The sequence below is a fragment of the Phocoena phocoena genome, chromosome 15 (assembly GCF_963924675.1).
Source record: "Phocoena phocoena chromosome 15, mPhoPho1.1, whole genome shotgun sequence".
Taxonomy (NCBI): Eukaryota; Metazoa; Chordata; class Mammalia; order Artiodactyla; family Phocoenidae; genus Phocoena; species Phocoena phocoena.
Window position 1 is genome coordinate 14,433,414 of NC_089233.1, and position 23,045 is coordinate 14,456,458.

At 41.6% G+C, this 23,045-nt stretch overlaps 2 protein-coding genes across 5 annotated transcripts in view; both read right to left on the minus strand.

Moving 5' to 3' along the window:
- Positions 1-7,200, minus strand: part of TMEM248 (transmembrane protein 248) — a 29,519-nt gene extending 22,319 nt beyond the window's left edge. The window contains exon 1 of the mRNA XM_065893418.1: positions 6,953-7,200. The gene's annotated coding sequence lies outside the window, so the exon portion shown is untranslated. The remainder of the gene's footprint in view (positions 1-6,952) is intronic.
- An 8,741-nt stretch (positions 7,201-15,941) lies between these two features.
- Positions 15,942-23,045, minus strand: part of RABGEF1 (RAB guanine nucleotide exchange factor 1) — a 35,933-nt gene continuing 28,829 nt past the window's right edge. For 3 of the 4 annotated variants that reach the window (XM_065891865.1, XM_065891866.1, XM_065891864.1), the window contains 2 exons: positions 20,796-21,052; positions 17,856-18,254 (listed from right to left, as the gene is read on the minus strand). In XM_065891865.1, the coding sequence (XP_065747937.1) occupies positions 17,856-18,254; positions 20,796-21,052 (656 nt within the window). Of the gene's footprint in view, positions 18,255-20,795; positions 21,053-23,045 lie in introns of all 4 variants that reach the window. The other variant, XM_065891867.1, reaches the window with a different exon arrangement.

The window sequence follows — 23,045 nt, forward strand, 5'->3', positions numbered from 1 at the left end:
TCCATCCCCTATATTCCTTCATCCCAACTCCAACTGGAGACTTTCACCAGGATAAAAATAAGAAACGACCAGGGCTGTGAAGCTGCCTCTCTGGAAAGTCTAGGGATTTAAGGTACACAGAACACGGCCAAAAGCCAATTTCACAAGTGTGTGAGAGCACACGACTGAAGTCCATCGACTCAGTACCTAGAGCTCTGAGACTAGTTCAATGACAACATTAAACATCAGGTTGCAATTCAAGTAAGCAAAAGGCAGTACTAAGATTATCCTAGAGTTAATTCAAGCAACCCACAAGTTAGGAGATCCTAAAAAGGGGAGGGGAGGCTATTACAAACTTTCTAGAGACTAACCTGGCCATACATACCAAGAGCACTAACACTTAGCGCACTCTTACTTCTGTGATTCTGCCTCTAAAAAGTTCACCTGAGAAGACACCCATTGCTGAAAACAAAGACTTAACTACTAAGATAGTTATCTCAGGAGTGTATAAAATAGTAAAAACTGGAAAACTAGATATCCAACAATAGTAGGGAAATGGTTCAAGTATAATGTATCACCAGTAGGAAAACTATGTAGCTGTTAAAAAACACAGGACCTAAAATATACAAAATGAGGCTATTTCAGGTTTTTAATGTATGAGAGCTACACAAGCACTCACATGGGAAAAAAATACATAACGTACCCTGAAATGTAAACAGGGATGGTTATCTCTAGCTGGTGAGATTACATATGTCTTTTCTTTTTTTAACGTTTCCATCATGAATATGTATTTCCTCTGCAGTAATTTCTAACAATAAAATTTATAAATAATCTTCTATTGATCCTGCTGGCCTTGTGGCCCAAATAAAACTCATTAAATCTTAATTCCATTCATTTTCTTCATTAATAAAGACAATATACAGGGGGAAAAAAAAGAGTGATTTCTTAAACCCACCTAGAAAAAAAACAAAACAAAACAGGACAGTCCTTTAATACGTCCTGGTGCTAAAGAAAGGCAAAGCTTAACTTGCAGTGATTTGTACTTGGATCTGTGAGAAACCAAAAATAAAATGAGAAAGAACACTGACTAGACTCCTCCAGATAATCCAGCGCTGCACGCTCCCAGGGCAGAAGGTGCACACAGCTTCTCCAGACAAGCGTAGATGGCCCCATTAGGGCAGAGGTTGCGAGGGCATGGGGTGTGGGGGTAACCACGAGCCAAAAGGGTGCCCAAGACGGGGAGGGGTCCTGCAAGGCAGCGGAGAAGAGTTTCAAGAAGGAAGAGGTATCAGCCAAATATTGCTGGGAAGTGACCAAGTGTGAGGAGTACAAAGAAAGGGTCTCTAGGCCCCTCTGTGCTATAAAAAGTACTCAGGCGAGCCTGTGCTTGCCTAATCACTGCTCTCCACCTGGCAAGATCACCGGTGGCCTCCGAAACCTCACTCTGGCAGGGGGCGGAAGTCAGACAGTAAGGAGATGATAACAGGGAAGGGGAAACAGAGGCAACAGCAGAACATCACTGGTTCAAATGGGAGGCAGGAGGAGGGACAGTGGGGTCACGAGAAGTGAGGAAACAAACGTATCTGTAAGCAGAGAAGCAGCCAGTAAAAGAGGAAGGCCTCCTAAGGGACCAGTGAAGACAGTAATGTATAATTTTGCAACTTGATTATAATATTTTATTAGAAAGGAAGTAAATTAACATTCATTATGCCAGATACATGAGTCCTTCGTGTGTCTCTCTCCCTCTCTCCAGAGCCCACAAACTTTAAAGTGTACCACATGGTGACCTAAGTTTAAAACTAGAATCTCTGGACAGGACGGGGATTCCACATTCCCAGATGATATTTCCTAAATAGTTCCTAACTTATTTTAAGATACACTAAACCACTACTTGTGACCTCGATGAAAAAGTTCACTTCACATGAACAACAAAACCACCATTCATCTTATTAAACTGGATTTTCCACCTTAGGCTAAATGAGAAATTCCTTAAAGCTCTCCTATAAAGTCATGCCCTTTTCAAAGTTCTGAAGAGACTAGGAGTCAGAGAAGTGGTAGAAGAACACCACAGGGGGACCGAGAGGGGAGGATGAGAGAGGCGAGCTTGCTCTAATACCCACTGCAGGAAATACACTGGTCTTGTGCTAAGAAAGAATAGCGGGAACTCACCTTGATGTGGGAGAGGCCCATTTTGAATGTAAAAATTAAAGTAGCATTGCTCAAATGTCCTGTGATGTTTGAGATATTCAAAGGGCTTTAAGGCTGGGGACTGTAAACCCTGAGCCTAGTAAAGAACATTAATGGATGCGATGCCGGATTATCCAAGACGCAGCAGAGACGAAGACACCGGCTGCTATCAGAGAGACCCTGGGCGATCTCAACACCCAACTATCCAGCACTGAGGAGAAACCACCCTCCCTCCCCCACCACACAGCGAATGCAGATGGAAAAGACCCTCAAAGGGGCAAACGCGGAGCAACAAAGTCGAAAGAGAACTTCACGTCTCCACTAAGGTCTCAACGCTAAAGCCAAAGTATGGGTCACACCGAGGGCCACACCACCTTCTAGCTTCCGGGACCTCACTCTCCTGGCCACCCTTTCACTTGTCTGGCCACATTTCCTTCTCACTATTCTTCAAAAGTTGGGGCTCCCCGTGGGCTCCGGCTGGGCCTCTGCTCAAGGTGGACACACTCATTCTCGGCTTCCTATCAATTTCACCTACCCCCTCACTCCAGATGGAAACATCTACCTACCCAACACTCCACGCAGATGACCCACAGGCACCTGAACCATCAAGGCCAAAACTCATCCAATATCCCCAAATCAGCTCCTCCTTACAAAGAAAAACAGAGCTTTCTACCCAGGGACCCCTGGCACCCATTCTGGACTCTCTCCTACAACTGAACAGTTACCCATCACCAGCCCTGTCGCGCCCATCGCTGCAGTGTCTCTCAACAGCAGCTTTTGCTCCAGCCCACGGCCTCCTTCAGCCAAACTGAACCCCAGATGTGTCCTGCTCCCATGCCCTCTCATCTCCGTGACACTGTTTCTGCACCCTCCTACCTCGGGCAGGGCCTGGCACCGGGAAGGTGCTTACCAGTAATGTCTTACATTACCGCCCACTTTTGTGAACAAGGCACGCTGTTCTAAGAGTTCTGCACATGTTTCATATGGTCCTCACAACATCTGCATTTTAGAGATGAGCAAATTCAGGCATAAGGAAGTCACCTAAGCTGCCCAAGGTCCTAAGCGAACCTGGATTCAAATCCAGTTGGCCTCCAGAGCCTGTGCATTAACCACTAAGTGCTCTACTGCCTCCCAGCAAACGTTATTAGTCTAAATAAAGAGTCGACCCCATCAAATGAGATAAACACTGAAAAGTATCCATACAATTTTGTAATTAAAATATCAATAGTGATGTAAGCAGAAACCTCTCTCATTAGGGGCTAAGAGTATCATTTTTAATAGCCACCATTTAAAATGTGCTGTGGGCCAGGCCCCATGCCAAGTGCTTTACATGCGTCGTATGTTCTAATCCTCACACTAAGTAGATGTTACTATCCTCGTTTTACCGAAGAGGAAACTGAGTCAAAAGAAGTTAAGTAATTTATACAAGGTTATACTACAAAAAAGTGGCAGTAAGTATTTAAGACTCTGACTTAATTCATCTGACCCCAAGCTGTGCCATCAATCACAATACCAGGATTGGTAAGGTTTCAAGTCCAATGCCAGATAGAAAAACAATATTCACATGCCATGGATAGTGTATTTTAGTCACCGACTTCAACAGAAGCACAACTAAAATGGATTTTTCTGAGGTTACCTTATTTCCCATCTCTTCAGTAAGGCAACTCCCACCTCAGCACCCTCATCAGGGTATAAAGCAAAGACAAGTGGAATCTCCTGCCAATGGTTTCTTGTCTGTTAATCTAATACAACTCACAGTGCAGAGAGACTTTCAAAAACTTGTTTCACTCAACAAGTTTAAGTGATCAAAAGAGAAATTATAACAGAAAGCATAAAGTTTTAGTTGCTAAACGTGCATTTTAGGCAACATCGGTACTCAAAGACAAAAGGAAAAGGAACAACATGGGCAGATAATAATTTCATGGACTTATTTCCATGGAATTTGGACTTATTTCCAAAATTCAGACCTTGGCTGTATTTCTACTTACTTACAACTAATTAATACATCGCTCCATTTTCAAAATCATGATATAAAATCGCGGGAACTTCCAACATGCTCCCTCTCTCCTTTTAACAAATAAGTTCATCTTAGTCCCGAAATTGAAAGTAATTTATCTCTTTTTTGTTAGTTTTTTTAAATTGCTGACCTACTTAAAAACCAAATTAAAAGTATCCCCATATTAAGATGTAATGATCTGGGGTTTAATTAACAGATACTTAAGAAAACAAATCAGGAGTGATGACAAGATTAAGCGAACACTAAAAGCTCAATATGAAACTATAATATCCAAACTCAGTGTAAAGACTGGGAGATGTTCTGAAAACACCATTTTTAAACAAACAGCACAGAAGTCCAAATGACAGCCTTTTGCAAACTATCATCACCAAACATTGTTCTATAGTCCCCAGGACCACACTTAGGTATATAATTATATACAGAACGAGCTGTAGACCACTGGTCAAATTTATTTTCTGTATGGAAAAGATAATTTAAGGACTTCTATGTTTATCAGAAGAAATCCTACACAGAAATTCCATTTGCTAAAAACCCCATCTTTCCTCCATTTCTTTTTTCATTTTAATTGGAATGTCGTGGTGAAAAAAAAATTTTAATTCTAAAGCCCTCTTACATGGCAATATTATTTGACAAAAACATCCCATAGATCTGCCATGCCTATTAGGACCACCCTTTCTCAGACACTTGTCTATAACGAGGAGGAGATAGAGCAGTGGGTAGAGAGGGAAGAAGAGTCAAAAAGAAGCATGGAAAAGTTAACACGGTCCTGAGCACGTTTAGAGAAAAGCTAAGAGTTGAGGCTAGTGAGGTCCTAGGACTAATCAAAATGTTCCAGGGCGATTACATGGCGTCCCGTTTTAACAGCTTCAAAGGTTCTTCAACAACTGAGTAATAGAAACAAACAGCACCTCAGTGAAGTGAACTCGATGTCATTAAAAACCCTCAGGAGACGGCTAAGAGCCTGCCATTTAACACTTGGCTGCAGCCAGAGTAGCAGAGATGGTACTAGAGCTGCGCTCCTGCACACTAAACACAGGCACTGAAACAACTTGCACACAGCAACTTTAATTTCCTGACTGTTAACACCAGACAGGAATTACAATCAGCCTCTTTTTCATTGTCTTTAAAGTAAGTTAAGCACTGCTTTGTGTCATTGGCTGTTTAACAGAACAAGACAAACTCACCAAATGAAAACAATTCTCTAGAACCCAGAAATCCACCAGAAGCCAGATTAGGTAGCACGTGTTTTCTGTCTTAGAAGAGCACTTAACCCTTAACCAGCTGCCTCTGTCAATACTTCCAGGCATCTACTGCCCAGTTCCTAGGTGCCCTTCCACCAACTGGCCCGAGCTTTTTCACTTCCCAGCTAATTCTGAATGACCCAAATCCTCCCAATCCTTCAAGGTCCACCTCAAAAGTTACTTCCTTTATGAAGCCTTTTCTGATCCTAATCAGAAGAAACTCCTTAATAGCTGGTACCTCCATATGACACTTAAGTCCTGCCACATCTTACAGCCTATTGCCTTCTCTAATTAAGTTCCTTGCGGGCAGAAACTGTATTTGCACTTAGGTGTGTCTCGCTTCCCTGCAGTAGCTGTAGCTACGGCCCCAACAAAGCAGGTGTGCTCAATCAGCATCTGCGACCTTAGTACCCAGAGGCCAGTGGCAGCCCTGATTCCAGTCCATCTCAGTTAGGTCACAGAAATTCTTCCCGGACCTTTACTAGTAAGTCAACCCACTGCCTCCTTACTCCCAGAGAGTAAATAGGCTTGGAGTCATGAAGTATGACTGCACAACAGGTCCATTTCCTTTGAGAATCCTGAAACGAAATGAGGGAGCAGGAAGGTGCGCACACCAGCAAGCACTGATGGAGCATTCATCTACACATGGGATACAAATGCTCAGACTCCAAGCTGACCAAAACGAGGGCTATAGGGACAAACCAACAGTCATCACCAACCCTGGAGTTCTGCCTCCCGCCACCTCCCAGAGCGGGCTCACCTGGCACAGGAAAGTAGCAATTCAGGAGCTTTCCTGCTTTCAAGCAGACCGCAAAGAAGCTCATCATTCAACACTCAGCCAAGGCTGTCATCTGCTAGTTGAGAATTAAACTACAGACGTCGGATTTTTCAACAAAGGCCCCCTCACCAGCTGTCCACCGCTTACGGTGTTTGCACAATTCAAAACAGCACAACAGGCGTAGATTTATTCCGGGTGGTGCCTATCAAGGGAAGTACAACTACGTGCCGCTAGATTATCTTGACGCCACACAATTTAGTTTATTAAAATATGAGTGAAGATGATAATCCACCCCACCTCTGGAAACTTAGCAAGCTTGACACAAAAAATACCACTATTTCAAGTGTCGGCACATACGCAAGTCTCTCCCTCCCATCTTCTTTCTGAGATATGTATCCTTTGCAAACGGAGGAGTAACGCAAACACAACCCAAACTCAAAAACGGCAAACTACCAACACGTTCCCAGTGCCAAACCCAAATTATCCAGGGCTCTGCTCCAGACGTGAGAAGCCCCACCATCTTGAGGGCGGCCAGGGAACTCCGGCTCCGGGAACGCGAGTGGACAAACACCAGTGGCGGGCGACCACGCCGAGGCCACAGAGCAGGCCAGACCCGGGCCAACCCCCACAGGCGGCTGGGGCAGGGGCTGGAGCCCGAGACGTGAGGAAGAAACCCGGCCAGGTCGTCCCCTCCCGGCCACGGGTCAGCCGCGGCCGAGCCCCAACCCCGGGCCGCCCGCCCCGGCTCACCCCGCCCCGGTGGGCAGCGGCGCGCCCCGGGCCCGGCCGGGCCAGCTGCTCGCCGGACGCCCGCGGCCGCTCGGAGCTCACTCGCGGCGGCGCGCGGCGGGCCCGGGGCCGCTCGGTACCATCCTCCCCGCCGCGCCGGGGGCAGCGTCCGGCTCCGCTGGGCCGACGCGAAGACCAGAAGCCAGTCGGGCTCGCGCCGCCGCGACACGGGTTGGTGTCCGGGTCCGGCAGTCGTAGTTTCCGGGTAGAAAAAAACACCACCGCCAACGCCACCTTAACCCCCGACACCTGGCGTCCGACGGCGGCGCGGCCGGGACAAGACTCCTCAGTCGCGGGTGGCGGAGACCACGCCTCCTGGCTGGGTCACGTGAGGGGGCTTGCGCGTGAGTACGTGGGCTGCGTGCGTGCGGGCGTTGAGAGCGGGACGTCGTTTTGTGTGTCTTTGTGAGTGGGGTGTTGTGAGAGTGTGCGTGCGTTGTGCACGTTTGTGGATCTGTGTGTGTCAGTGTGCATCATGTACAAGGCCGTGGTTGGTGCACATACCTGGATCTCTGAATCTGTGCGCGAGTTTAGTGTCTGGTGTGAGTGCAAGATGTGTGCGTGTGTGTCTGTGTGTTTCTCTGCTCCTGTATTAATCACTGCTGATGAAAGTATCGCTTGGTACAATCAAAATTATGAAATAATTTTGTAAAATGATTTAAAATAATTTTGTAAAATAAATTTGGCATTGTCCGGTAAGCTTGAAGATACACATCATCTCTGGAGAATATGTGTGACCCTGGAGAAACACTTGCGTATATGTACAAGTAAACCAAATAGTGTTTATAGCGTCACTATTTGTACACACGAAGAACTGAGGGAAAAAAAAACCCGCCCATACAGTCAAATGTAAACCTAGACTTAGGTATATTCATAAATAATCAAATACAAAAGAGCTGTGAAAATAATTGAGAACAGCTGACACAACAAGGGGGCTCAACCTCAGGGAGCAAATCACAAACTGATTCATTGCAGCATAATTCCATTATATAAAATTCCAAAACATGCTAATCTCATGGACATATTGTTTAGAGATGCATACATAATTGGTAGAACTCTGACAAGCACCATGAGAAAAGATGCACAAACTTCACGTTAAGTGTTAAAATGATGGAATTGGGGAGGGGCACACAGGGCACTTCAAAGGTAATGGAAATGTTCCCTATCTTAAAAAGGCTCATGGGTACACAGCTATTTAATGAATTTAAGTTACTGTTTATATTTTATGTGTAACTTAAAATTTTAATTTTGTATCTCCTAGATAGCTAAGAAAAACAAAAAACGGGGAGGAGGGATAAATTGGGAGATTGGGATCGACATATACGCACTACTATATATAAAACAGGGGCTTCCCTGGTGGCGCAGTGGTTGAGAGTCCGCCTGCCGATGCAGGTGACACGGGTTTGTGCCCTGGTCCGGGAGGATCCCACATGCCGCGGAGCGGCTAAGCCCATGAGCCATGGCCGCTGAGCCTGCGCGTCCAGAGCCTGTATATATATATATATACATGTATATATATATATATATATATATATATATATATATATTAGGCTTTACGGGCCGTGGGGTCTCTCTTGTAACTGTTCATCTCTGCCATGCAGCATGAAAGCAACAGAATGAATGGGAGTGGCTGTGTTCTAATAAAACTTTATTTACAAAAGCAGGTGGTGGGCCAGATTTGGCTGCCGGCCATATTTTCTGACCCCTGCTTTAGGCTGTGAGAAACTCAAGGCTCCATCCCATGGTCGACTGGAAATTTATGGTTGAAAGTGACAAATTCTCTTAAAACATGAATCAAATATTACAGCTTGAAATGCTGTAATCCTAATTGCCTAATAACTAAGAAACTCTCAGCCATATCCCACTTAAAAAATTCTCTCATCTTCAACTTTTCTCTAATAAAAACTCTTCAAACCTCATTATCTTCCTGAAGCCCAAGGTCTAAAGCACCAATGCCTACCATCCTCTCCCTTCTCAGTTCTCTGGGGAGAGTTGGTATAAAACGGTGCTTTGAAGTGGGAACTCTGTGCGGGTGTAAAACGGGGTGGCTGCTATGAAAAACAGTATGGTGGTTCCAAAGAATTAAAAAGAGACCCACCATGTAATCCAGCACTTCTGGGTATACATATTAAAAAAACAGAATCAGGATATTGAAGAGATATCTGCACTGCCGTGTTCACTGCAGCACTATTCACAATCGCTGAGACGTGGAAACAACCTAAATGTCCACCGACAAATGAATGAACAAAGAAAATGTGTATACAAACGATGGAATGCTACTCAGCCTTAAAAAAATAAGGAAATTCTGTGCAAGCTATTATATATAAAACAGATAAACTACAAGGTCCTACTATATAGCCCGAGGAACTATATTCAATATCCTGTGATAAACCACAATGGAAAAGAATATGAAAAAGAATGTATATATATATATGACTGAATCGCTTTGCTGTACAGTAGAAATTAACACAACACTGTAAATCAACTATACTTCAATAAAATAAATTAAAAAAATTTTTTTTAAAAAAGGGAAGTTCTGCAATATGGGACATGGATGGACCTTAAGGACATTATGCTAAATGAAATAAGCCAGACACAAAAAGACATGTACTGCCTGATTCTACCTCCAGGTGGTACCTAAAAGAGCCAAATTCATAAAATCGAAGATGGGAAACGGAGGTTACCAGGGGCTGGGGAAATGGGAGATAGGGAGTTATTCATCAATAGGCGTAAAGTTTCAGTTAAGCAAGATGAAGAATAATTTCCAGAGATCTGCTGTGCAACACCACCTAGAGTCAACAATCACATACAAAATTTAACAAAAAATTGTTCGGAAGATAAATCTCACGTTGAAAGGATAGATATCACGTTAAGTGTTGTTACCACAATAAAAAAAAAAAAAAAAAAACTAAACTAAAAAGAGTGGGGCTTTGGAGCTAGAGGCCTGGATTTGAATCCTGGCTTCCCACTTCAGCTCTGTGATCTCGGGCAAGACACATCTCTGTGCATCAGCTTCCTTTTCGTGTCTCAGGGTAATAGTAATACTTCCCCGCAGGGTACCTGAGAAGATTAAATGTATTGTTCTAGGTGAAGCACTTAGAACAGTGCCTAGCACCGTATTAAGCACTGATTAAGGCTACCTATTATTATTCCCGCTAGTCTAGGTTTATTAGACACATTCAAGAAGTAATACATTTTACAGGCTTGCTTAAGGGTACCTTGTACGTAACAGCTGAATACATGTGAGGTGCTACACTTACTCCACTGGGCAGTTAAATCCACATTTAAAAGTGCTTTGTCACTTTTGGTGTATCTTACACTCATTTAAGTCTTGAGCTATTTGACTTTTCATATTTTTACAGCTTCCTATGTCTACTGGGTTGTAAATAGGCTGAAGGCAAAGTCCAGGACATGTGCCTTTTTACAGTCCCACCAGCACTGTTCTATATATGTAGCCTGGACTCCACCTATATTTAGGGCAGAGAATTAATATGGTTTAAAGGAAGACCCTTCCACAGACTACCTCGTCCAGCCCCCTACTGACTGGTTCACTTAAACACACAGAAAGGGCTCAATTCAGAATGAGTCACTCTTATTTACAAAGTACTAAGCGAAAGTTTCCACTTGAAATAGTGACCGTGTGCATCACCCCCTCACTTTCCAAATCAGGAGAAAATGACCAGACTCCTCCTGCATCCCGCCTGTCCACCACCCAGAGCAGATGCCACCAGAATTTCAGGTTATTTCTGACGACAGACTCTTCTTAGTGCTTAGAGGAGATTCCTCTATATTTAAGAATGCTTACCAGTCTTCTGGCTGCCACTCCAAATCCAAGAAACTAGATTTCTTTCAGCTTCATTGACTTTTTATTAAGGGAACAAGCAATTTTCTTCTGGCAGGGAAACCATGCAGCAGGTGCGTACTTCTGTAGAGGAAATTTAAACCAGATACCTATCCCTGCAGACAACTCATTATTCTTTTAAAGAGGGGCAGGCCTCAGAACCTTCCAAGAGGGTGATTCCACCCCTAGAGGTGGCATTCTGTATTGGCAACCACCAAGAGGTTGCCTGGGAAACCCTGTTCAGAGACAGCTGTGTCACTTTTAAAACAAACTTCTCCCTTTAAGAGCTAATGTGTATTATTACAATTCTGTGTCATGCAGTGGTTTCGAGCTTTTGTTTTTATACTATGAGAATAATTTTTTCCTGTTTTCTGATGACTAAACAACCATGGTATTGTATAAAGTTAGGAAAACTTAGAAAACATTAAAAAGGAAAATTAAAACCATCTGTAATCCCCTAATCCAATGGTAACTACTGATGAGATTTTACTGTATTTCTTTTTTTTCTCTAGCATTGCTTGGGATTTTAAAACAAATTTGGAACTATGCTTAATATTATGCAAGGATAGCTATCTTCATACTTATTCTTTAATTAAAACATCCCCCTCTACACACTTTAAACACTGAATATTTTAACTTCTGTACTTAGTATTTTTATATAAATTTTTGTTTTTTAATTATTTTCTTAGCATAGCTTTATAGAAATAGGATTATTGTGCCAGAAAAGTAAAACGATTTTTAAGGCTCTTGACACGCAGCCCTGATCTGCTCTTGGCAAATGTTATAATTTGTGCTTTCATCAATGGACATTCATAGTCATAAAATGCTATATTTGCTGTAAGATGTTCACCTTTGCCGATTTGACAAGAAAAACATTAATTCTGTCATTGAATTATTTTCTTTGATTATTAATGAGGTTGAATATTTTTCATCTGTTGTCCATTTTTAAGTCTAAATGGTGAATTGTTCATGTCCTTTGTTGTATTTTTAAATGTTTGAATTTTCTTACATTTTCTTGTTTGAAAAAGTACTTAATTTTTTTTCATATTTGTATTGGTAATTTGTCTTTCTTTTTCTCCCCCAGCTTCATGGTGATATAATTGACATATCACATTGTGTAAGTTTAAGGTGTACAACGTGATGATTTGATACAATATGAATATTGTGAAATATGTGGTATTTTATGTCTGGCTTCTTTCCCTCACCATAATGTTTCCAAAGTTTATCAATGCTGTAGAATGTATTAGTATTTCATTCTTTTTTTATGGCCAAATAGTATTCCATTGAATGGATATACCATTTTTGTTTATCCATTCATCACCTGATGGGCATTTAGCATTTTTCTACATGATTTTAGATTTTAAAAATTAAACTTTTTATTTTGAGATCATCACTGATTCACATGTAGGAGTAAGAAATAATAGATCCCTCCAATGGTAATGTCTTGCAATAACTATGGTACAATACCACAACCAGGAAATTTACACTGCAACAATACACTGTTTTTTTTACAGATTTCACCAGTTTTGCCTAATATCGTGGTTTAGCTCTAGGCAATTTTATCACATGTGTACATTTGTGTAATCACCCCTGCAGACAAGACACAGATCGATTCCACACCAAAGAATCCATTGTGCTGCTCTCTTATCACATTCAGCTCCCTTCTCACCCTATTCTGAATCCCTGTAAACCACTAATCTGTTCCCCATCTCTATAACTGTCATTTTAAATTATATATTTTAAAAATTATATGTATAAATTGACTCATACAATATGTAACCCCCTGAGATTGTTTTTTTTCCACTCAGTATATATCCTTTGAGATCCATCCAAGGAGTTTTATCGGTAGTTCATTCTTTTTATTACTGAATAGTGTTCCATTGTATGAAAGTACCACACTTTGTTTAATCATTCATCTGTTGAAGGATATTTGGATTGTTTCCAGTTTGGAGTTAACATGAATAAAGGCGCGATGAGCATTTGTGTATATGCCTTTGTGTGAATGTAAGTTTTCACTTCTCTGGGATAAAAGTCCAACAATGCAGCTGGTGGGTTGTATGATAATTACATGTTTGGTTTATAAGAAGTTAACTATTTTCCAGAGTAGTTTTACCATATTAGATTTCCATCAGGATTGTATGAGTGATTCACTTTCTCCACATCATTGTCAGCATCTCCTTCTAGGCACCATGGTTTCTTTTTTTTTTTTTTTTTTTTTGTGGTACGTGGGCCTCTCACTGTTGTGGCCTCTCCCGTTGCGGAGCACAGGCTCCGGACGCGCAGGCTCAACGGCCATGGCTCACGGGCCCAGCCGCTCCACGGCATGTGGGATCTTCCCGGACCGGGGCACGAACCCACCACGTCCCCCGCATCGGCAGGCGGACTCTCACCAACTGCGCCACCAGGGAAGCCCGGCACCATGGTTTCTGATGAGAAATCCAATGTCATGCAAGTCATTGCTCCGTTATAGGTAATGTGTCCTTGCTAACTACTTTTAAGATTTGTTTGCCTTTAATTTGGAGAAGTTTGTGATGTGTCTTTGCATGGATTTCTTTGGGTTATCTTGTTTGCAGTTCACTCAGCTTCTTGAATCTATAGGTTTATGCCTTTGGCCAAATTTGGTAAACTTTCAGACACTATTTATTTTAATATTTTTTTAGCCATAGACTTCTTCTTCTCTCCTTCTGGGACTCCGATGACAAGAATGCTAGATCTCTCATTATTGTCCCGGAGGCCCCCGAGGCTATCACTTTTTAATTTCAGTCTATTTTGTGTTTAGCAGATTGGGTAATTTCTATTGATCTATCTTCAGTTCACAAATTCATTTCACTGTCATCTCCCTTCTGATATGTAGCCTATCCGTGAGGTTTTGGTTTTTTTAAAAATTTCAGTTGTTGTAGTTTTCAGTTCTAATATTTCCATTTGTTTTTTTTTTTTTTTTAAGATTTTATTTATTTATTTATTTGTGCTGGGTCTTGAGGCAGGCAGGCCCCTTAGTTGCGGCTCCAGGGCTCTTAGTTGTGGCTTGCTGGCTCTTTAGTTGTGGCACGTGGGCTCCTTAGTTGTGGCATGTGAACTCTTAGTTGCGGCATGCATGTGGGATCTAGTTCCCCGACCAGGGATCTAACTCGGGCCCCCTGTATTGGAAGCGCGGAGTCTTATCCACTGCGCCACCAGGGAAGTCCCCTTATTTCTTCCTTGTATCTTTGTTTTGCTGGGACTTTCTCATTTGTTTCTCTCCTTCCCCAGTCCTGGATTCAGGCTTTTCTCCAAGGAGCATGCTGAATCAGGGGTGGCCGAGAGGTTTGTCCTCACCCCCAACCCCCTCCCAAATGGCCAGCTAGCTATCAGCCAGATGCACCTTCATGCCCTGGCCCAAGACACCACAGGCATGCACACCCAGCCCCAACCATTCCTGAGTGCCCAGGCCTTGGCTAGAGTGTCCACAGGGTGGGAGCAGGGAGACCAAGAACCTAGCCTGGGGTTTGAGGAGGGGGAGACAGGACTGTGCATGAGTTGGACTCCAAGCCCCCATTAGGCTCCACTGTCCCATCAGGCTTCACTTGAAAGCACAAATTCAAAGATAAAATTTAGAATTCCAAAATGGCAAAGATAGAGCATTAAAGTCCAAGTGCAGGGAACTTCTGGGCACAAGCCCTGTGTATGTTTATTCTTTTGTTTCTCACTCAATTTTGTAATTTTGTTTCATATAAATGCTAAAAGCTCTTGTTACTTATAGGTGATTTATATTTGTTTCTATTGTGAATAAAATTTTCCCATTATAATTTGCTAACTGGCTAGTAATGAGAATATAGAAAAGTCATTTTTTTAGTTACTTTTGATGGCTATTTTAGTATTTCTTATCTCACCACTTTAGTAAAATTTAGTAAAGTTTCAGTATCAGTTCTTAGGTTTTCTACATATAAGTCATGTGAAGTAAGTCAGAAAGGGAAAGACAGATACCGTATGCTAACACATATATATGGAATTTAAGAAAAACAAATGTCATGAAGAACCTAGGGGTAAGACAGGAATAAAGACACAGACCTACTAGAGAATGGACTTGAGGATACGGGGAGAGGGAAGGGTAAGCTGGGATAAAGTGAGAGAGTGGCATGGACATATACACACTACCAAACGTAAGGTAGATAGCTAGTGGGAAGCAGCCGCATAGCACAAGGAGATCAGCTCGGTGCTTTGTGACCACCTGGAGGGGTGGGATAGGGAGGCTGGGAGGGAGGGAGACGCAAGAGGGAAGAGATATGGGAACATATGTATAACTGATTCACTTTGTTATAAAGCAGAAACTAACACACCATTGTAAAGCAATTATACTCCAATAAAGATGTAAAAAAAAAAAAAGTCATGTACAAGTAACAGCGATCACTTGAGCACTTAGCATTGCTAGGTACTGTTCTAAGTCATTTAATCCTCACAACCCTTTGAAGCAGGTACCATTATTACCCCCATTTCACAGATGAGGAATGTGAAACATGAGAGGCTTGCCCACGGCCAAAGAGCTAATAAGTAAGTGGCAGAGTCTAAATTCAAAACCAAATCCAAGCCTTTTAGCTGGAGTCCATGTCCTCAAACACCATGCTACAATAACTGTATATTGATTAGATTAACCCCCTTTATTTCTGTCTGAAGACTGAGTGCCTTTCTCTGACTGCATCAGAAAAAGGCTAATTGTAGTGACAGCAAATATCCTTCTCTTGTTCTTAATTTTAATTAATTTAATGTCTGTTTCATTTTTAAGTATGATAATGATGGCTGTGGCTTAAAAGGGAAACCTTTATAACATGAGAATACTAATAATGTATATTTTCCTAACCAAGAAGAACCAAGAATTAACCTATTTGGAAGAGGAATGGATCAGGAAACTTTATTGATAAGGACTTCTGTTCCAAAAGTTTATTCTAATCACATTTATAGTACATAAAATATCAATACTTTCTTGTTGAGAAAACAAACTCTGGCCATAGTACTGATGCTGACTTAAGAGAAATAAGAGTCCAAATATGAAGAACTCAACCAATATGAGATATATACAAAAAAACAGTTCAACGATTTACTTTAAACATAGGTAAGAAGTCAAGAGAAGACAGCTTTTTGGGGAGGCTGATATGCATTTTATTTAACAAACATAATGTACAACGACTAAAAGAACGGTATATTCCCAGGAGAATTAAGAGTGTGTATACCTGGATTAGCACCTAGAAAGTACATAGAAAAGAAAAAAGAGGAAAGCTTTCTACGAAGACCATCTGGGCCCAGGTTTCTATGAGCAGATTCTCCCTGTATTTGATGGTAACTCATTACATTCCAAGTCAGCTTGGCTATCAGCTGACTCAGTTAACTGCTTCATGTCTTCAGTGCTTTAGGACAATAGATGTGTCAACGTGATGGATTTTATATGTTAATTTAAGTAAAGGGTAAAAAGTTTTATACCCACCCCAGTTTTATTCCAAAACTACTGCACTACAGATTTGTGGTACACCATTAGAAACATACTGGAAAAGCAAAGGAAGCTTTCTTAACTGCTTGTGTGATGTGCTCTTGTTCAAAAATGGTGCCCTGGGAATTACAGTTTCACAGGTACACTGAGAATCTGTAGAAATCACTGAATGCAAGGAGGATCATAATGGTGTATTTAGGTTATGAAAGGTTCCATTAGGATTAGAAAAGGTTCCACGCTGCTAGGGGCTGTAAAGCCTCACTGAATAAGCTATCAGTTCACGTTATACTGTGCATTTCTTTGGTTACATCATATTACCCACCAGGAGGAAAACTCCTTTGCTTACAAAGTAGATCAGTAGTTCCTAACTGGGGGCAATTCGGTCCCCCAGGAGACATTTGGCAATGTCTGGAGATGATTTTTCACAACTGGGGGTGGGGGTTGCTACTAGCATCTAGTGGGTGTAGAGGCCGGGGACACCGCTAAACACCCTACAATGCGTGGGGCGGCACTCAATCAAAAAAGTCCTCAGGCTCCAAATAGTACTGAGGTTGAGAAATCCTGAAAGAGGCTTATATGATGTGTGTCTGGGTTGTCCATAAAATCAAAATTACACCATGGAGGCAGAAAGGCCCCCCTGCACTTTAAAGCTCAGAGGGATTCCCCGTCAGCTCTCATCTGCAGAGACCTATTCAGTCGTCTTCTGACCCAGACCCAGGGCCACCTCCCTTACCAAGAGCTCAGTAAATATTTGCTGAATGAAAGGAGGAAAGAGGTGCCGAAAGCATGGTTCAGCCTTCAAGTGACAAGTTACTTCAGTAACTTTACATGACCTAAAAAATATCCTCGACCTCAACAGTGTCACATTCTCTGACTGTACAGGACCTCGAAGTTAGGGCTAACACATTGTAACGATGGAGTTAACATTTTAGGGGAGTATGTCTAAATACTTCTAGATTCATTTTAGTGGGGCAAACCAAATAAAATGGTGTTAAAGGCAAACATTCAATATACTTCATTTTAAACTAAAAAAAAAAAAAATTTACACATGAAATGCCATGCACAGCAGACACCATTCCTTTTTTTTTACATATTTACAATTTTACATATTTACTTAGCAATATATCTTCTATCTTTACAATTATAAAATTATTTTAAACTGTAGAACAGTGGTACCGTTGTATTTTCTTAAACATACATTTTTGTAGCATTCATTTGTTTTATCCTTTAAAAGGCAATTATTTAACTAAATCCAAAACACACTGAATGCCACAGAGAAAGCACGTAGGAAAATCATGGAGAAAAAACAGATTTGCAGACAAAACTTTCAAACAAGTCTTAAATGAATCTATTCAGTGACTCAAATAAATAGTACTATTTTTACTAAGTCTCCCCAGACAGGAAAAACAAAACAAAATGAACAAAACAATCCCCACAAACTGTACCTTTAAAAATGCTCTGATATTTATAAGCAATTAAGTTATACTCTAGACCCCAATCAGTGGACTGTAGTAAGGGCTGGCTATAATTTAGGCTCAAATAAATACTATCCATGGAAATTTTCATCATCCTGCATAAACTTGAGGTTGCAATGGTGGAGGAAGTTTATCATTTTCAACATTTTCAGAGTCAATAGACGCTAAAGACTGATTTGGGGGCCTAATTTCAAGCGGGTATTTCTCAACAATGTCTTGAACCTCTTTTGCGATTCCATCCGTCCAATCTATTAGGTCTTTCTCAAGCTTCTTGGCTTCATTCATAATCCTTTCCTGCCGTTCATTCAATTGAGACAGGAGATCCAAATTCTTATACATCTGCTTAACACCTAAGCAAGCATCAGGAGACCAATTCTCAGATTCCTGCTTCCTGGGAGAAGTCTGGCCAGACATGTATCGATCAAAATCTTCCTGACTTAAATTCAAAGATTGAGCGTCTAATTTCTCAATGAAAGCCACGGCACAACACTATAAATATAAAGAAGAGAATGTTATTTATTATAGTTCTATGAGGAAAGCTACAAATATTCAAATAGAATGTTAAAAATCTTTTTATTATGGATAATTTAAAACAGAATCAAAAGTCGATAAAATAATCTCATGAGCCTCCATGGACTTTCACAGCCACTCATGTTGTTTCCTTTATACTCCCATCTGCAATAATACATTTCTTCCTTAAAAAAAAAAAAAAATTAAATCTAATTGTCATCTCCATCGAGTCTGTCAGAAATTCCGTCCTCTCCTTGGGTTGTTCGCAGGTCCTAGGGTCTTGTACAGAGTGAAATATTTGAAGAGGCACCTTCAGTATTTGTTCTGCAATGGTTATCACAGAGTTTCCTGTGTGGTTCCTTGAGGTCAGAGGCTCTCTGCTTCCCTGCCATGCTGCAGGGCAGAGGAATCCCTGTTGTGGCCAGGAGCTCCACGGCCAAGGATCTGGGGGCCATGCCCCGTAAGGCCCTTTGCTTCTGAGGCCGTGCCAGCTCCACAAGGCCCACCCAGCACATGGCCAGCCACTGAGCATGTCCTCAGGTACTGGTGTGGCACACAGATCTCTGGTCCTCGAAGAGAGATTTTAACATCAAACGGTTAAAAGAATAAGCTTAGAAATCAGACAGCCTGAGTGAATTGCCACCTCTGTCACTTTGACAGCCCGGAGCTGTGTGACCCTAGAAAAGTTACCTTAGCTCTCTGTGGTTTCCGCATCTGTAAAATGGGGGAAATACCACCCAGATGTATTGTGAGAATTAAACAACATAACACATGTAACATGCTTAGCTCACAGGTCTGTAGTAAGCAATGAATAAATGGTAGCAATTATTAGTACAACAAATGCAAATGTTGAGTGACATAGACATGGTAGTTATACTTTCTTAATTAAATTTTTCTACAAGGAGCACATACCATTTTCACACTTTTTTAAAAAAAGCTATTTTCATAAGAAAAACATGCACTATAAACAGGAGAAAATAGGCAGCTCTCAGAATTTCTTCTGAGAAACTCATTCATGGGATCTTACCTTATTATTCATAAAAAAGCGAATCACCTCCTTAAAGAATATTTAGCAAATCTATTTCAACAGACTCATCTGATGATAATGTGCCCGTCTGACCCTTCCCCATGGGCTCACACTATGTGTGTGGAATCGCTGCAGCCCGTTATCTGGAAAGAGGAGGCATCTAAGACGATTCTAACATTCCTGGCTTAGGGGAGTAGATGTGCGGTAATGCCACTAATGGAGATAGTGTATATTGGAAAAGAAAGAAACATTCGATGGGAAAGCAGTTTCAGTTTTGAACAAATTAAATCTGAGGCGCGATAAACAGCTGGGAGTGGAGCTCAGTGTGAGGTCAAAACAGGTGACCTGCGGGTCCTCACTGTACAAGTGACCGGCAGAATTACGACCAAAGGAGACAGTCTAGGGAGAGAGATGCACAGAGGACAGAACCCCAGGGAATAACTCATTCTAGGGCAAGTGGAGGACACGAGGCCTAAGAAGAACCCAGGAAGATGGAGTGGAATTATGGAAGCCAAGGCGCATGAGAAGTTCCAGAAGGAAGGAGTCATGAGGAGTGTTAAAGAAGTGAAGTGAAACTGACAGTTCCCATGAGATTTGGCAACTGGCAGGTTTTTTACTTTTGCCACAGCAGTTCCATTGGGGCAGTGGGAGTAGAAGCCAGACTCTGAGTCAGGCAAGAAGAGGATGAAGAAAGAAGATGCAAACACCGTTAAGGCTGTAGGTCAGGGGGCTGGGAGGCTGCAGAGTGCAGGTGATTCAAGTACCCATCTTTTTTAGACAATTCACCAGAAATGCTTCCTTATGTAACCTGGCCTCCCCTGCTTACCTATCACCCTGTACAACTTCCAGCACAGGAAACAGAGAACACAGGGTGTCTCGAGGCTCAAATTCACTGGCTTGACAATAAATCTAGTCTAAAGCAAACAAGCAGTAGTCCAGCGGTCAGTAAAAGGAAGTATTCTGCCTTATAACTGAGATGTGCATACTTTACTACTGTTCTGCCTAGAGTTAATTAGCACTGTAGAAAAACAATAGCTGAAAATCATTTCACATCCTCTAACCTGATGCTTTCTTAAAATATCTCAGTATTCAGTTTTAAGATGTAACTTGTAAAAATAAAACAAAAAATAAATATTAAGTCTTTTAATAAAGGAATCAGTCCAAGATCTGACTTACTCATGGTTGAAACAACCAACTAAGTGAAAGGCTCTTATACCCAGGAGCCCAGAGGCAAATGCCCAGCAGCAGCAGAGACTCCTCAATGTGGCCGTCATGTGTCCTGTAGGGGAACCACAATGGCTAAGCCCCAGGAGGTGGCATGTGTGCATGGCCTGGTCACATGTGCTCTGTGACAGCAAGCAAGCATCCTCAGCTATGCTGACCCCTCAACTCAGGAGCACTAATGTGTCACAGGCCTGTGAGTGACCTGTCACATCCTTAAAATAAATACCTTCTTGCTTCTTCTCTGCAACACCAAGAAATCAAATACTCACCAGGTTGGTGAAATAGTAGCCATCCTCTCCAGTCATCAATCGGCTTGGGTTGCAGAAGCGGGTGATATACTGGATATTGGACTGAAGGCGTGGGGGGTTGCCCTTCAGAACAATGTAGATGAGAGTGGGTAAGAAGTCATCAGCTGAAGCTGGCTCGTTCTTGGTGACCTTGATGGCATTGAAGATGTGCTTGCTGCACTTGGTGATGCAGGCCAACTTATCCCGGGGCACACGCTTAGAATCCATTTCAATGATATCTGTAAAGGAGAAAAGATGCTGCTTCCAGTGAGGAAGTCATTACATCAAAGAGGCATTGGGATAATCATATTTTATCTACTAAGTTACAGAGGTACCCTCGCTAACCCCTTCTCCACCAGTTAACTTAGTGTATGAAAAACTTAGACTGTAACAACAGTAGATACTAGCTCACGCTTAGGGAACACATGACGATGAGCCAGGCCCTACTCACTGTGCTCTACAAGCATACTTCTCTCCATCCCCAGATTATGCGTGTGCACTATTATTATTAAGGGAACTGAGGTTCAGAAAGGTTCAGTGATTCGCCCCAGATCATACAATAAAAAGGGGCATGGGGGGATATGAAGTCAAGTCTATCTGACTCTAAAGCCCATTCTTTTAATCATGATGGTACAAGTGTTTATGAGCTCCACAGAGAAATAAGCAGAGTCTCTTTACTGTTTTTCTTCCTCTTAATACATTGTAAAACTCAGTTTAGAAGGCCTCATTTGCATTATGCTTTTTAGAAATGTGGCTACTATATTGATACAAGGCATCTCTGTACTGGATATCAAAGTGCAAGCGGCTCAAATCCATCACATGGAGGTCCATGGTGGCCAGTCCTCGTGGCATGTAAATCTCCAGTAGCAACGAATATCTACAACACCTTTATGACACTTATAACCTGCTGGTTAGCAGAGAGGATGAGCATGGGTATACACTTAACCTCATAAACAATATTTTATTTCTCTCAGAAATATTTCACTGCCCTTAACTACCACTAAGTCCATCTGGTGGGCTCTTATAAGTTCATTCTTTGTCACAAAGACTAGGGGGCAATGAGGAATAATCAAGTACAAACTCAGCACTGTCAGAACAACACAAGAGGAGGGCAGGTGTGTGCCTTTGAAGATGGACACATCGGTTGCAGTCTAGAACATCATGAAAGAAAAGAGCTGAGGCAGCTTAATTTGACACCAATTTTTTGCCATTAGCAGGAATATAAGTTCCAGATTTACATGGGATGGTGGTACATGCCAAAGAGTTCTTTCTGCTCTTAGCTCTCATCCCTGAGGTCAGCTACCTGGGGAAACCCTCACAGGACCACCAGCCATGGAAGACTAATGTGTGTGGAACAGGAACGCTGGACAGTGCAGAGGCCTGATTGTAACTTATTAATATTCTCATTCCCCCACTTACCTGTCTATTGTATGAATGATATAATTTTTGTTTTATTGTTTAGTTCCTTTAATCTTTTAATTCTGGGTTGTAATTATTGTTACTATGTCTCAGTCTATTTCTTTTTCCTTTTCTATTTAAAGAGAACTTATTACCAAAAAGATCTGGGGAAATGTATATTTTTTATACCATTTTCATCCAATTTAGCCTTCTGCCTTTTACTGTTGGTTTTCATTCTCTATTTCAAACATTTAACCATCTTCTCATCAATCTTTATTCTTTAAGTTTTAAAATGAATGAAATGTGAATTACAGGCATACATCATGTTATTGCGCTTCACAGATATTGTGCTTTTTAAAGATTGAAGGTTTGTGGCAACCTGCGTCAAGCAAGTCTCTCAGCACCATTTTTCCAACAGCATTTGCTTATTTCATGTCTCTGTGTCACATTTTGGTAATTCTTGTATATTTCAAACATTTTCATTACTATTATATATATATTTTTTTATTACTATTATATTTGCTATCATGATCTGTGATCTTTGATGTTATCGTAGTAACTGCTTTGGCATTTTTAGCAATAAAGTATTTTTTAATTAAGGTATGTATATAGTTTTTTAAGACATAATGCTATTGCACACTGAATAGACTACAGTATAGTGTAAACATAACTTTTATATGCACTGGGAAACCAAAAAATTCGTGTGACTCACTTTATTGCGGTATTTACTTTATTGCAGTGGTCGGAAACCATACCCGCAATATCTCCGAGGCCTATCTGTACTTTTTATCTGGATGCATGTGTAGCTGCCACTGCCAAGGAGCAGGGCCAGTA